Source organism: Oncorhynchus mykiss, chromosome 5 (genome assembly GCF_057628025.1).
Source record: "Oncorhynchus mykiss isolate SJ-2025 chromosome 5, ASM5762802v1, whole genome shotgun sequence".
NCBI classification, from domain to species: domain Eukaryota; kingdom Metazoa; phylum Chordata; class Actinopteri; order Salmoniformes; family Salmonidae; genus Oncorhynchus; species Oncorhynchus mykiss.
Genome location: NC_143026.1, coordinates 62,338,278 through 62,352,500, shown reverse-complemented (window position 1 = coordinate 62,352,500; position 14,223 = coordinate 62,338,278). Strand labels below are relative to the sequence as shown.

Here is a 14,223-nt window from a genome sequence, read left to right as displayed (position 1 = left end):
TATCACCACCAATAAAGGTCAGCTCACCAACACAGTTGACCCCGGTATAGTCCAGGTTGTAGCCAAAGGGACACTCGCAGCGGAACGATCCGTCCGTGTTGATACAGACACCGTTCACACAGACGCCTGGGTTGTCCAGACACTCGTTCATGTCTACAGAAAGACAGATGAGGACAGTTTATTGTCCAGACACTCGTTCATGTCTACAGAAAGATAGATGAGGACAGTTTATTGTCCAGACACTCGTTCATGTCTACAGAAAGACAGATGAGGACAGTTTATTGACCAGACACTCGTTCATGTCTACAGAAAGACAGATGAGGACAGTTTATTGTCCAGACACTCGTTCATGTCTACAGAAAGACAGATGAGGACAGTTTATTGACCAGACACTCGTTCATGTCTACAGAAAGACAGATGAGGACAGTTTATTGACCAGACACTCGTTCATATCTACAGAAAGACAGATGAGGACAGTTTATTGTCCAGACACTCCTTCATGTCTACAGAAAGACAGATGAGGACAGTTTATTGACCAGACACTCGTTCATGTCTACAGAAAGACAGATGAGGACAGTTTATTGTCCAGACACTCGTTCATGTCTACAGAAAGACAGATGAGGACAGTTTATTGACCAGACACTCGTTCATATCTACAGAAAGACAGATGAGGACAGTTTATTGTCCAGACACTCCTTCATGTCTACAGAAAGACAGATGAGGACAGTTTATTGTCCAGACACTCGTTCATGTCTACAGAAAGACAGATGAGGACAGTTTATTGACCAGACACTCCTTCATGTCTACAGAAAGACAGATGAGGACAGTTTATTGTCCAGACACTCGTTCATGTCTACAGAAAGACAGATGAGGACAGTTTATTGTCCAGACACTCCTTCATGTCTACAGAAAGACAGATGAGGACAGTTTATTGTCCAGACACTCGTTCATATCTACAGAAAGACAGATGAGGACAGTTTATTGTCCAGACATTTTTGACATCTGGTCATCAGAGAGCTGATTCAGTTCAGGGGTTGGTATGTCTGGGGTTGGCCCAGTCGTGCCACTTGTCACTCACCCTCACGGGTTTCCCCAAGTCCAGGCAGGGATCCATGGCCGTAGGGACACAGGCTTTTAAAGGACGCTGGAGACACAAGGAGACGTTAAATGTACACACACTGACAGGACAGGATCCAGTAGGTTTAGGTCTCATCATCTGGCTTGTGTTGAAGAATATGTTATCATAACAAACATTGAATGGAAAAGTACTGGAAGTGAGGTGTGTGTATGTGTGTGTGTGGAACGTGTGTGTCGTGCGCGTGACTCACCCTCGCTATCGTGTGGGCACAGCTCGCACGGGTCTCCCCAGCCCTCGCCTGGCATCTTGCTGCAGCAGCACTTGGCCTTGGTGGTGTTGAAGGCCTTGGGCACAGAACACTTGCCTGACTCGAAGCGGGTGAAACAGAAGCTCTCTCTGGTATCTGTCATACAGAGTGGGTTGGGGGAGAAAAACACAGTCAGGTGGATATAGCAGACAATAGACTCCCAATAGTGGGTCTGCTGGGAAGGACAGAGGTGCTGTGATTTCTAACACATCTGTTACTTGGCCATTTAATGACTACTGTAACGTACAGTTCTCTCTCTCTCTCACCAAAACAGCGGCGCCCATTGTCCGACAGGACAAAGCCATTCTGGCAGATACACTGGAAGCTTCCTGGGGTGTTGGTGCACGTGCCAAACTGGCAAATATTGGGCTCCACCTCACACTCGTTGATATCTGGAAGAGAAAGTGAGCGACCGACAGGGCAATAGGGATGAGAGGAGAGGGAATGAGTGCAAAATCACGGCAAACTGTAAGGACAGATGGTGCTGCTGCAACAAGGCTATAAGGCTGTTACACAGCGTGTGGTGTGGGTGTGTGTTGGGCCAGAAGGCAGGGTCACTGCAGGTCGTTGACACCCTGATGTGTAGGTGGGGGTGTGTGCTGGCTCTATCTGTGTGAGCAGGTGGGATCAGAATGTGCAGAGGTAATGAAGTCATGTTCTCTGTGGTAGCTATTCAGTGTGTGTGAACTTGCGTCAAAGTTAATGGTCTCTTTCACCTCCAATAGTTAAGCGTGCGACGGAGTGTGTGTTTGTGTGTGTGTGTGTGTGTGTGTGTGTGTGTGTGTGTAGGGCTCCTACCTATACACTGGTCGTTCTGGACCTCGTATCCAGTTGGGCAGATACAGCGGAACGACCCGTCCAGGTTCTGACAGGTTCCAGGAGAGCAGGTACCAGGAAGACTCACACACTCATTGATATCTGAGGAAGAACATTGTGTGATTATACAGTATGCCTCCATGAAAACACATTATACACCCCAAGACATACATCAAACACTTCCAAATACTTGATTTAGCTTGGGGTTTGCACTTTGGGGACCGTTGCATTGGCTCCATTGTACCAGGCTAACTAAATCAAGCATGAATCAAATATTTGAAAGTATACGACAAATGTACTTGACCCAGGTTTAGAGTTGCTAGGGTGTTGACGTTGCTTACCGACACAGTTTTTTCCGTCTGGGGTGAGTTCGTAGCCATCCTGACAGAGACACTGGAAGGATCCCAGGCTGTTGATACACTGGCCGTTCCTACACACCTGACCCACCAACGCACTGCACTCATCAATGTCTGGAGGGGGACGGGGAAGTGGAGAGAGTTCATATTTATTCAAAATATGCTACTCGAAAGAATCCCTTTTAACATTTCGACTGAACTACTCCTTAACTGTCGCCATAGTGCTATTTTCCAGGATGCGATACCTCGGGATGTCATACGTACGTACCCATGCAGTCATTGTTGTGCGTGAGCTCGAATCCAGGGAAGCAGAGACAGTTGTAGGAGCCCACTGTGTTCTTACAGGTTCCGTTCCCACACGGCTGTCTGTCACACTCGTCGATATCTGAGACGGGAGCGAGACCAGGGGGTGAGACAGAGGTGAGATGATTGAAAAACTAACTGTAGAGTGTCTACTGTGTGGTAAGTCTATGGTAAGTCTATTGAGTTTAATGGGACTCTTTACTCACCCATGCACATTGTCTGGTCGGCGGTGGCCTTGAAGCCGTTGTGGCAGAGACAGCGGTAGCTGCCCTGGGTGTCGATACACTCTCCGTGGCTACACACGTTAGGGATCTCCTGGCACTCGTTGCGGTCTACACACACACAGGGAGAGAAGATACACACCTTTTTAGTTTATTTAAAATAAATGATCAAACCAGGAAGTTCCATTGAGATCATAAATATACACTGAGTACACAAAGTATTTCCATGACATGCTGACCAGGTGAATCCAGGTGAAAGCTATGATCCCTTATTGATGTCACTTGTTAAATCCACTCAGAGTAGATGAAGGGGAGGAGACAAGTTAAAGAAGGCTTTTTAAGCCTTGAGACAATTGAGACATGGATTGTGTGTGTGTGCCATTCAGAGGGTGAATGGGCAAGACAACATATTTAAGTGCCTTTGAACGGGGTATGATAGTAGGGGATATTAAATACATTAATATTGATCATCTCAGTGTGTTTTCCCATTGACTAATAAACCATCTAACTCTCAAAACAATTCTCTCTCAACAGGGTAACACACCGTAGTACATTTCACTTATAAACTATCAACATAATCTCATCTCTCCACCCCCCCTTTTGTTCTGAGATGGTAAATCCTCGCGGCCCCCGGGCACAGAGTTGGGACTCACCCACGCAGGCCCCACTTGGGGACAGCTTGAAGCCTGGTGAGCACTCGCAGCGGTAGCTCCCTGGGAAGTTGATACAGTTGGCGTTGCGTTGGCACAGGTTGTCTCCGCTGTTACACTCGTCAATATCTGGAGGGAATGAAAAACAAGAGCGGGCAGCGACCATCAGTCACAGTGGTCATAACTGTCTAGTAAAAGCCCAGTGTGAGGTAATGCAGAGGCTGAGGAGGGCCAAACAGAACAGTGCCAGACTGGCTGGGGTTCAGTTCCTCGGTGCTTTAGCGTGATTTAAGTCCCCTGGACTGGCAGACCCTGGCATTAGGCCCCTACAGGGCCAGTATACTCTGCTGTCTGTCTTCACAATTCATGTGAGAGAGAGAGGGGGCAGCATTAACTTTACTGCTTATTAAGTGTGAGTGTGTGGATGTGCGTGTGTGTGTGTTGTGTGCGGGTACATTTGGTTTGAGGGCCACATAAAGTGTGTAGGTATGTGTATATGAGGGAATGTTTACGATCGGTTTTTTTTATGAGAAGGAAAAAGGTGATGATTGTGTGTGTGTGTGTGTGTGTGTCTGAGCCTTACCTTCACAGATGAGCAGTATATTGTTGTAGCTGAAGCCCATGGGACATTCACAGCGGAAGCTTCCTATCTGGTTGATACACGCTCCGTGTGCACATATCCCCGGGATCTCTCGACACTCATCAATATCTAGCGAACAACACAGCAACAGCTCTGTTAGAAGTCATTCACTCACAAAGCTACTCCATAAAGCCACTATATAATAGCACCGTATCATATTTCATTATTATTGTTCTACAGTAGTACCACATAATAACATAATGATTATAGTATCTATCGGTTTTGGCAGTTCAGCAGTTTCTGTTCTGAACAAGCAGTAGGCCAGAATGACCTATTTGACCTACTGATGACCTTACCGATGGGCTTGCCTGTGTGGATGTCTATGATGAACCCAGGAGCCTGGTTCCCACACAGTACCTGGTACTCCGCTGTGGCAGAGAGGACAAAACGACAGCGTGAACTTAGGCACCAAGAACACACCGTATTTAGAGGCTGTCGTGAAAGAGTTGGAGGTAGTGTGTCTATGAGTGTGTCTATGTGTGTTTATGCGAGTGTGTGTGCGAGTGTCTTATGTTCCAGCTCACAGGTGACAGGGGTAGGGCAGGCTTCACAGGGCTTGTTCCAGGCTTTGCCCACGTTGTAGGCACAGCAGCACATCTTCTTGGTCATGTTGAACGACAGCTCGTTCTCACACGTGTCGTTGAAGTTGCGGTAACACACGCTCTTCCTCATGTCTGTGATGTCAGCAGAGACGGGGTTGAGAATGACTCATCATAAATACACAACTCATTAACTGTGTAAATTGCTTGTCGTTTGTAAACCGTTACTAAACTGTTTGTGTGTTTATTCACACACACACACACACACACACACACACACACACACACACACACACACACACACACACACACACACACACACACACACACACACACACACACACACACACACACACACACAAACACACACACACACACACACACACACACACACACACACACACACACACAGTACCAGTCAAAAGTTTGGACACACCTACTCATTCAAGGGTTTTTCTTTGTATAATAATATTGAAGACATCACAACTATGAAATAACACATATGGAATCATGTAGCAACCAAAACAGTGTTATACAAATCAAAATATATTTTCTATTTTAGATTCTTCAAAGAATTTTGGAATTCTCTAAACCAGCTTCATGAGGTAGTCTTCAATTATCATGTTCATTTTCTTTGTTTCTTAATGATTCTGAGCCAATCAGTTGTGTTGTGACAAGGTAGGGGTGGTATACAGAAGATAGCCCTATTTGGTAAAAGACCAAGTCTATATTATGGCAATAACATCTCAAATAAGCAAAGAGGAATGACAGTCCATCATTACTGTAAGACATGAAGGTCAGTCAATGTGGAAAATGTCAAGAACTTTTCAAGTTTCTTCAAGTGCAGTCGCAAAGACCATCAAGCGCTATGATGAAACTGGCTCTCATGTGGAGCGCCACAGGAAAAGAAGATGCAGAGTTACCTCTGCTGCAGAGGATAAGTCCATTAGAGTTACCAGCTTCAGAAAGTGCAGCCCAAATAAATGCTTCACAGAGTTCAAGTAACAGACACATCTCAACATCAACTGTTCAGAGGAGACTGTGTGAATCAGGCCTTTGTGGTTGAATTGCTGCAAAGAAACCACTACTAAAGGACACCAATAAGAAGAAGAGACTTGCTTGGGCCAAGAAACAAGAGCAATGGACATGAGACTAGGGGAAATCTGTCCTTTGGTCTGATGAGTCCAAATGTAAGATTTTTGGTTCCAACCGCGTGCCTTTGTGAGACGCAGAGTAGGTGAACAGATGATCTCCGCATGTGTGGTTCCCATCGTGAAGCAAGGAGGAGGAGGTGTGATGGTGTGGGGGTGCTTTGCTGGTGACACTGTCTGTGACTTATTTAGAATTCAAGGAACACTTAAACAGCATGGCTACCACAGCATTCTGCAGTGATACGTCACCCCATCTGATTTGCGTTTTATGGGATTATCATTTGTTTTTCAACTGGGCAAGGACCCAAAACACACCTCCAGGCTGTGTAAGGCCTATTTGACCAAGGATAGTGATGGAGTGCTGCATCAGATGACCTGGCCTCCACAATCATCTGACCTCAACCCAATTGAGATGGTTTGGGATGAGTTGGGCTGCAGAGTGAAGGAAAATCAGCCAACAAGTGCTGAGCATATGTGGGAAGTCCTTCAAAAAAAGCATTCCTCATGAAGCTTGTTGAGAGAATGCCAAGAGTGTGCAAAGCTGTCATCAAGGCAAAGGGTGGCTACTTTGACGAATCTAAAATCTATTTTGATTTGTTTAACACTTTGTTGGTTACTACATGATTCCATATGTGTCATTTGATAGTTTTTGATGTCTTCACTATTAAAATAGTAAAAATAAAGAAAAACCCTTGAATGAGTAGGTGTGTCTAAACTTTTGACTGTTTACTGTATATATCATTTAGTAAGTACCACCCAGTGTGGTCTGACTCACCCATGCAGTTGTTTCCTCCGTTGACCTGCATGTACTCAGGAGGACACACGCAGGTGTAGTTCCCCAAGGTGTTGTAGCAGGTACCAGGGCCACAGATTCCAATGTGGGCTGTGCACTCATCAATATCTACACACACAAACACAGAATACACGTGGTTACACACAGTACTGTCTTTTATTATCTTCCACTATTTTGGGCTTTAGGCGGTCAACTGGATCAGATGAATACTGGGGAAGTCCGGAGGAAGACCTCATTTGACCCTTCTGTGACCTTTTCCCTCTTACCCTCGCAGATGCGTGTCTCCTCGTTGAGGTAGTAGCCTGCGGGGCACTCACACTGGAAGCTACCGAAGGTGTTGACACAGTTGCCACCCTGGCACAGGCCTGGCAGCTCCTGGCACTCATCAATGTCTGGTGGGGGCAGTGGGAGAAGGAGTCCGGTTTAGTTTGTTGGGACATACTCTTAATAAATACAACGGGATAATAAGATATGGACGAACAGTGTTTACCTTCCAGGATGACAGTGATGGGGTTAGGTCTGAAGCCCTCTCCTCCGGGACACAGTGTCTTGTACTCCGCTACAGACAAAAAAAACAACCCCAAAAAGATCCTACCACATTTTCCTCAAATATATAAGTGGAGTTGGCCAAGATGTTTTGTTTGTCTACAAAAAGAGCATGTCTGTCATGATTTGGTTCGACATAAGCTTTATAGTACGTACTGGAGTTGATGGGGGGGCAGAGTTCACAGGGGTTTCCCCAGGCTCCCCCTAGGGAGCAGCAGCAGGAGGCGCGTGTGACGCCCACGCCGATCTCAGCGCTGCAGGAGATGCCGCCGTCGCCACGCGCCAACGTGTCCAGGAAACAGTTGCCCACTCGTGTGTCTGAGATGAGGGAAAGGAATTATTGTTACACACCCATCAACACTTCCTGCCACGCACTCATTGGCTGAGGAGTCTTCATCTCCATGGCTACCAGACATTAGCATTGCTCTGATGCCAGGTGTCCAGTACTCACCCACACAGCCCACTCCAGTTGGATTGAGCTCGAAGTCCGGAGGGCAGTTACACAGGTAGCTTCCTGGTGTGTTCACACACAAGCCGTTGATGCAGTTCACAGGGTCCGCACATTCGTTAATGTCTGGAACACACGCACACACACATTCGTTAATGTCTGGAACACACACGCACACGCACACACACACTTTATGACCAACATTAAATAACACACATAGATCCACACACACATGCACTATGTGAAAGCTATGCACTTAGACTGAGAGGACTGGAGAAAGCAGAAAGAGCCTTGATAAAGTCACAGACTTGCTGCGGCTGCACATGACAGAGAGATTGAGTGGCACAACGAGGGAATACAAAGTCCAAATTGATGGCAAAATATGAGGGCTGCCAGATTGTCTTGGTCGTGATGCCGTGGCAGAGTTATCAGAGTATGGCAGAGGGTGTGTGCTTCTCACCAGTGCAGTTTCCTCCGCTGCGGTCCAGCTCGTAGCCGTCGTCACACACACACCGGAACATCCCCGGGAGGTTCTGACACGTTCCAAACACACAGATGTTCTGGAAGTTACACTCGTCGATGTCTACCGGAGAGGGAGAAAAAGATACGGTCAGTGGCTATGGTCAGAACGATGGTGTGTGTGTGTGTTTGTGTTTGTGTGTTATTCTGACCCTGGCAGGCCTTGCTGTCCTCAGTAGGGGTGAAGCCCATCTCACACTCGCAGCGGTAGCCACCCGGAGCGTTCAGACACTGGCCGTTCTCACACAGGTTCACGTTGTCAGCACACTCATCCATATCAGAACAGGAGAAGCCATCCCCATTGAAGCCCTCCTTGCAGGCACAGCGGTAGGAGCCTGGGGTGTTGACACAGTCTGCGTTGAGGTTGCAGTTGTGCTCCTCAGTGGAACACTCATCCACGTCTACAGGGATAGAGGAGGGTCAAACATAATCAGTTCACTTGGTGTCCGTAGACGAGGCAGCCGCGCAATAACAATTCAAGAACCGATTCTGAGAAGTACTGTAGAGATAAACTACTGTAGACATCTCCGGTTTCTAGAGAGTTAACGAACGTATGGCTCAGTTGGTAGAGCGTGGTGCTTACAATGTCAAAGTTGTGGGTTTGATTCCCACGACCATCCATACCTAAAAATATACACACGCGTGACTGTAAGTCGCTCTCGATAAAAGTGTCTGCTAAATTACGTATTTTTAAAATTTCATTTAACCTGTTAGATCTCTAGGGGCGCTATTTCATTTTTGGATAAAAAACGTTCCCGTTTTAAGCGCGATATTTTGTCACGAAAAGATGCTCGATGCATATTCTTGACAGTTTTGGAAAGAAAACACTCTGAAGTTTCAGAATCTGCAAAGATTTTGTCTGTAAGTGCCCCAGAACTCATTCTACAGGCGAAACCAAGATGATGCATCAACCAGGAATTAGCAGAATTTCTGAAGCTCTGTTTTCCATTGTCTCCTTATATGGCTGTGATTGCGCAAGGAATGAGCCTACACTTTCTGTCGTTCGCCCAAGGTCTTAGCAGCATTGTGACGTATTTGTAGGCATATCATTGGAAGATTGACCATAAGAGACTACATTTTCCAAGTGTCCGCCTGGTGTCCTGCGTGGAATTCGGTGCGCAATTGCCAGCTGCTAGTACTTTTCCATTTGATATAGGGGAGAAACCATGTGTCCAAGAACGATGTATCAATGAAGAGATATGTGAAAAACACCTTGATGATTGATTCTAAACAACGTTTGCCGTGTTTTCAGTCGATATTATGGAGTTAATTTGGAAAAAAGTTCGTGTTTTGAGGACTGAATTTTCGGATTTTTTTTGGTAGCCAAATGTGATGTATAAAACGGAGCTATTTCTAATACACAAAGAATCTTTTTGGAAAAACTGAGCATCTGCTATCTAACTGAGAGTATCCTCATTGAAAACATCAGAAGTTCTTCAAAGGTAAATTATTTTATTTGAAGGCTTTTATGTTTTTGTTAATGTTGCGTGCTGGATGCTAACGCTAATGCTAACGCTAAATGCTAACACTAAATGCTAACGCTAGCTAGCTACTTTTACACAAATTATTGTTTTCCTATGGTTGAGAAGCATATTTTGAAAATCTGAGATGACAGTGTTGTTTACAAAAGGCTAAGCTTGAGAGATGGCATATTTATTTCATTTCATTTGCGATTTTCATGAATAGTTAACGTTGTGTTATGCTAATGAGCTTGCTGATAGATTTACACAATCCTGGATACAGGGGTTTTTTCATAGCTAAACGTGACGCAGAAAACGGAGCGATTTGTCCTAAACAAATAATCTTTCAGGAAAAACTGAACATTTGCTATCTGAGAGTCTCCTCATTGAAAACATCTGAAGTTCTTCAAAGGTAAATGATTTTATTTGAATGCTTTTCTGTTTTTTTGTGTAAATGTTGCCAGCTGAATGCTAATGCTAAATGCTACGTTAGCCATCAATACTGTTACACAAATGCTTGTTTTGCAATGGTTGAGAAGCATATTTTGAAAATCTGAGATGACAGTGTTGTTAACAAAAGGCTAAGCTTGAGAGCTAGCATATTTATTTCATTTCATTTGCGATTTTCATGAATAGTTAACGTTGCGTTATGGTAATGAGCTTGAGTCTGTATTCACGATCCCGGATCCGGGATGGGGAGATCAGAAAGGTTAACAGGCTTTTGTTCCAGCCCAGCACTAGTATACTCACCCACACACTTGATGCCGTCCCCCACCCAGCCGTCACGACAGCGACACTTGAAGCTTCCGGGGACGTTGACGCAGGCAGCATGCATGTCACAGTTATGGGCTCCAATCTCACACTCATCAATATCTAGGAGAAGGAAAAACAGCAGAGAGATAAATGTAGAGACAAGACATGCGCGTGCCTCTCGCATTCTGTCTGTACTCTGGCTTATACCGGGCGTTATCCACAGGAGTAAAAAATGACCAAAGCTTCATGACATCGTCATAACTAAGATATTGTTTTACAGTAAATAGCCTTACAGTTACGACCAGCGTGTGTGTAGCCCATGGTGTTGTACGGTGTGTATGTGTGTGTGTGTGTGTGTGTAGCCCATGGTGTTGTACGGTGTGTATGTGTGTGTAGCCCATGGTGTTGTGTGTTGTACGGTGTATGTGTGTGTGTGTGTGTACACTGTACCTGTGCAGCCGGTGGAGCCCTTCTTGACAAAGTATCCCAGCTGACAGTGACAGATGAAGGATCCCTTGGTGTTCTCACAGTCCCCATGCAGACAGATGTTAGGGTTCAGCTCACACTCGTTCACATCTGATACACACACACAGAGGAACACACAACACAGAGGAACACACAACACAGAGGAACACACACAGAGGAACAAACACACAGAGGAACACAGAGGAAATGAGTTAACTGGTCTTGGAGAGGGGACAGAGGAGTAAAATATATGTCTAACAGGTAAGGGTAAAATTAGAGGGATAGGATAGGGAGAGAGAGGGAGGGAAGAGAAGAGAAGGGGAGAGAAGAGAGGGAGAGAGAGAGAGAGAGAGAGAGAGAGAGAGCGAGAGAGAGAGAAGGAGAGAGAGAGATGGAGAGAGAGAGCGAGAAAGAGAGAGAGAGAGAGAGAGAAGGAGAGATGGAGAGAGATGGAGAGAGAGAAGGAGAGAGAAGGAGAGAGAGCAGGAGAAGAGAACACAGTGTACATCTCACCAATGCAGGTCCTCATATCCATGGAGGCCATGAATCCGTCGTAGCAGAGACAGCGGTACTCTCCGGGGACGTTGGTACACTGACCCCCGTCACAGATATCAGGGCTGTCCTCGCACTCATCGATGTCTGGACAGGGGAGAGAACGAGTGTGACTGTGTGTTTCTACACTATACTACGTGTGTATGTACAGCACACTGGTGGATTGCGTTACTGTGTGACTTACCAGCGCAGGTTCTGAGGTCGGGCATGAGAGCGTAGCCCTCACTACAGCTGCACTCGTAGCTGCCCTCTGAGTTGGTACAGTGTGTGTCACAGCCGCCGTTCATGATGGTACATTCATCAATATCTGCAATCAGCCGGGTTACAGGTAAGCATAGACACACACAAACAGACACTCAAACGGTGCTTGACGCTTAGAAATGGTCAACAACCACGGTGCAAACATCCACGAGACAAATGATGACATGTCTCAGTCAGGTGGTCACTCACCCACACAGCCCTGTCTGTCTGGTGTAACCTGGTAGCCCGTGTCACAGGAGCACTGGTAGTTCCCCACCATGTTGACACAGTGGCCGTTCTTACACAGGTTGTTGCTCAGCTGGCACTCGTTCACATCTGGAAACACACAGTGACAGTTAGAGTCAGCTTCAATCAAAGGAATTAGCCACCACAGTAGACAACATCATGTAGGAGAGAATAACGTTTACTGTCTGGTGAACTTGAACATGTATCCCAGATGACTTGAGGATGATTTAAAAGGTGTGTAAGGTGTGTGTTTAGGTGATGTAAAGTGTGTGTGTGTGTGTGTGCTGTATACTATGCACTGTGCAGTGATATACTGTTTGACTACCTTCGCAGGAGGAGCCGTCGGGGCTCAGCTGGTGTCCGGGGGGACATTCACACTCGTAACTCCCCTCTGTGTTCAGACAGGCGCCTCCTTGACACAGCAGTGTGTTCCTCTCACACTCATCAATATCTGCAGGGGAGAGAGGGAGAGGAAGAAAGGTAGGAGAGAAAGAGGGGAGGGAGGGAGAGCGAAAAAGGAGAAAGATAGAAGAGAGAGAGGGAGAGAGTGCAACAAGGTCAACATTCAATAATGATCTCGGAGGAAGTTCTCCCACTCTCCCGTCAACTGGAGAGTTATATGTGTGTTCCCCCACTCACCCATGCAGTTCTTCATCATCATGAAGCCGCTCTCGTAGCCCTCGAAGCATTCACACTCGAAGCTGCCGGGGGTGTTCACACAGGTGCCGTGGCCACACAGGTCCGGAGAGATACGACATTCGTCAATATCTGTGGGAGTGGGAGGAGAGACAGAGGGAGGAGAGAGAGGGAGGAGAGACAGAGGGAGGGGAGAGAGGGAATAGAGAGAGGGAAGAGACAGAGGGAAGAGAGACAGGAAAGAGAGACAGAGGGAAGAGAGACAGGGAAGAAAGACAGAGGGAGGGGAGACAGAGGGAGGGGAGACAGAGGGAAGAGAGAGAGGGAAGAGAGACAGAGGGAAGAGAGACAGAGGGAAGAGAGACAGAGGGAAGAGAGACAGAGGGAAGAGAGAGAGGGAGGAGAGACAGAGGGAGGAGAGAGAGGGAAGAGAGAGAGGGAAGAGACAGAGGGAAGAGAGACAGAGGGAAGAGAGACAGGGAAGAGAGACAGAGGGAGGGGAGACAGAGGGAGGGGAGACAGAGGGAGGGGAGACAGAGGGAAGAGAGACAGAGGGAAGAGAGACAGAGGCAAGAGAGACAAAGGGAAGAGAGACAGAGGGAAGAGAGAGAGGGAAGAGAGACAGAGGGAAGAGAGACAGAGGGAAGAGAGACAGGGAAGAGAGCGAGGGAGGGGAGACAGAGGGAAGAGACCGAGGGAAGAGAGAGAGAGGGAAGAAAGAGAGGGAAGAGAGAGAGGGAAGAGAGACAGAGGGAAGAGAGAGAGGGAGGGGAGACAGGGAAGAGAGAGAGGGAGGGGAGACAGAGGGAAGAGACAGAGGGAAGAGAGACAGGGAAGAGAGAGAGGGAAGAGAGACAGTGGGAAGAGAGACAGTGGGAAGAGAGACAGGGAAGCGAGAGAGGGAAGAATGCATATTACATAAATATCATATTCAACCTTCATTTACTGATCTCATGAGGAAATTCAGCTGTGTCAACAAACAGTGTCGTCAAGTGAGTTTGTAGCACAAGTTTATTTTATGACCCTAAAACTTGCTCAAATACTACAGAAATCTTACTAAAGATACATATTTCTCCGAAACTAGTTAAGATGCTTTTTTATTGTATAAAAAAAACCATGACTATGCTTTCTCTCTCTCGTACCGGTGCAGTTCCTCTCCTCCATGTTGAGGGCGAAGCCGCTGCTGCAGCGACACTTGAAGCTGCCGATGGTGTTGCGACACGTTCCGTGAGAACACAGGCCGCTGAACACCTTACACTCATTCACATCTGCAGGAGAAGAACAGAACAGTATAATGCCAAGGGTCAGGGGTGAACTGTGTATGGAATTCACATGAAATTGACCTGTGCTATTTTTCCAAATCTAATCCAGTAATGATTTTCTCAAAATACATTTCTAGTTGTTTAGATATGTGATGCTGTGGACGGCTGGCACCTGTACATTTGATCATTTGACTTGCTCTTTGTAGCTCCTCAGTCTAGTTGGGATAGACCCTAAATGTGTA

At 46.5% G+C, this 14,223-nt stretch overlaps 1 protein-coding gene across 3 annotated transcripts in view; it reads right to left on the bottom strand.

Annotated features, from left to right (window-relative positions):
- Positions 1–14,223, bottom strand: part of LOC110524227 (fibrillin-2) — a 92,113-nt gene that overhangs the window by 9,354 nt on the left and 68,536 nt on the right. For 2 of the 3 annotated variants that reach the window (XM_036978001.2, XM_036978000.2), the window contains exons 25-51: positions 13,862–13,987; positions 12,723–12,851; positions 12,409–12,534; positions 12,048–12,173; positions 11,782–11,904; positions 11,559–11,684; positions 11,031–11,156; positions 10,578–10,700; positions 8,520–8,768; positions 8,309–8,431; positions 7,852–7,974; positions 7,557–7,718; positions 7,345–7,413; positions 7,121–7,246; positions 6,837–6,962; positions 4,896–5,045; positions 4,668–4,739; positions 4,315–4,440; positions 3,735–3,860; positions 3,067–3,192; positions 2,826–2,942; positions 2,543–2,671; positions 2,184–2,303; positions 1,652–1,777; positions 1,329–1,481; positions 1,079–1,144; positions 28–153 (exon numbers count right to left, since the gene is read on the bottom strand). In XM_036978001.2, coding sequence (XP_036833896.2) covers positions 28–153; positions 1,079–1,144; positions 1,329–1,481; positions 1,652–1,777; positions 2,184–2,303; positions 2,543–2,671; positions 2,826–2,942; positions 3,067–3,192; positions 3,735–3,860; positions 4,315–4,440; positions 4,668–4,739; positions 4,896–5,045; positions 6,837–6,962; positions 7,121–7,246; positions 7,345–7,413; positions 7,557–7,718; positions 7,852–7,974; positions 8,309–8,431; positions 8,520–8,768; positions 10,578–10,700; positions 11,031–11,156; positions 11,559–11,684; positions 11,782–11,904; positions 12,048–12,173; positions 12,409–12,534; positions 12,723–12,851; positions 13,862–13,987 — 3,420 coding nt within the window. Of the gene's footprint in view, positions 1–27; positions 154–677; positions 854–1,078; positions 1,145–1,328; positions 1,482–1,651; positions 1,778–2,183; positions 2,304–2,542; positions 2,672–2,825; positions 2,943–3,066; positions 3,193–3,734; positions 3,861–4,314; positions 4,441–4,667; positions 4,740–4,895; positions 5,046–6,836; positions 6,963–7,120; positions 7,247–7,344; positions 7,414–7,556; positions 7,719–7,851; positions 7,975–8,308; positions 8,432–8,519; positions 8,769–10,577; positions 10,701–11,030; positions 11,157–11,558; positions 11,685–11,781; positions 11,905–12,047; positions 12,174–12,408; positions 12,535–12,722; positions 12,852–13,861; positions 13,988–14,223 lie in introns of those variants that run through there. The other variant, XM_090235462.1, reaches the window with a different exon arrangement.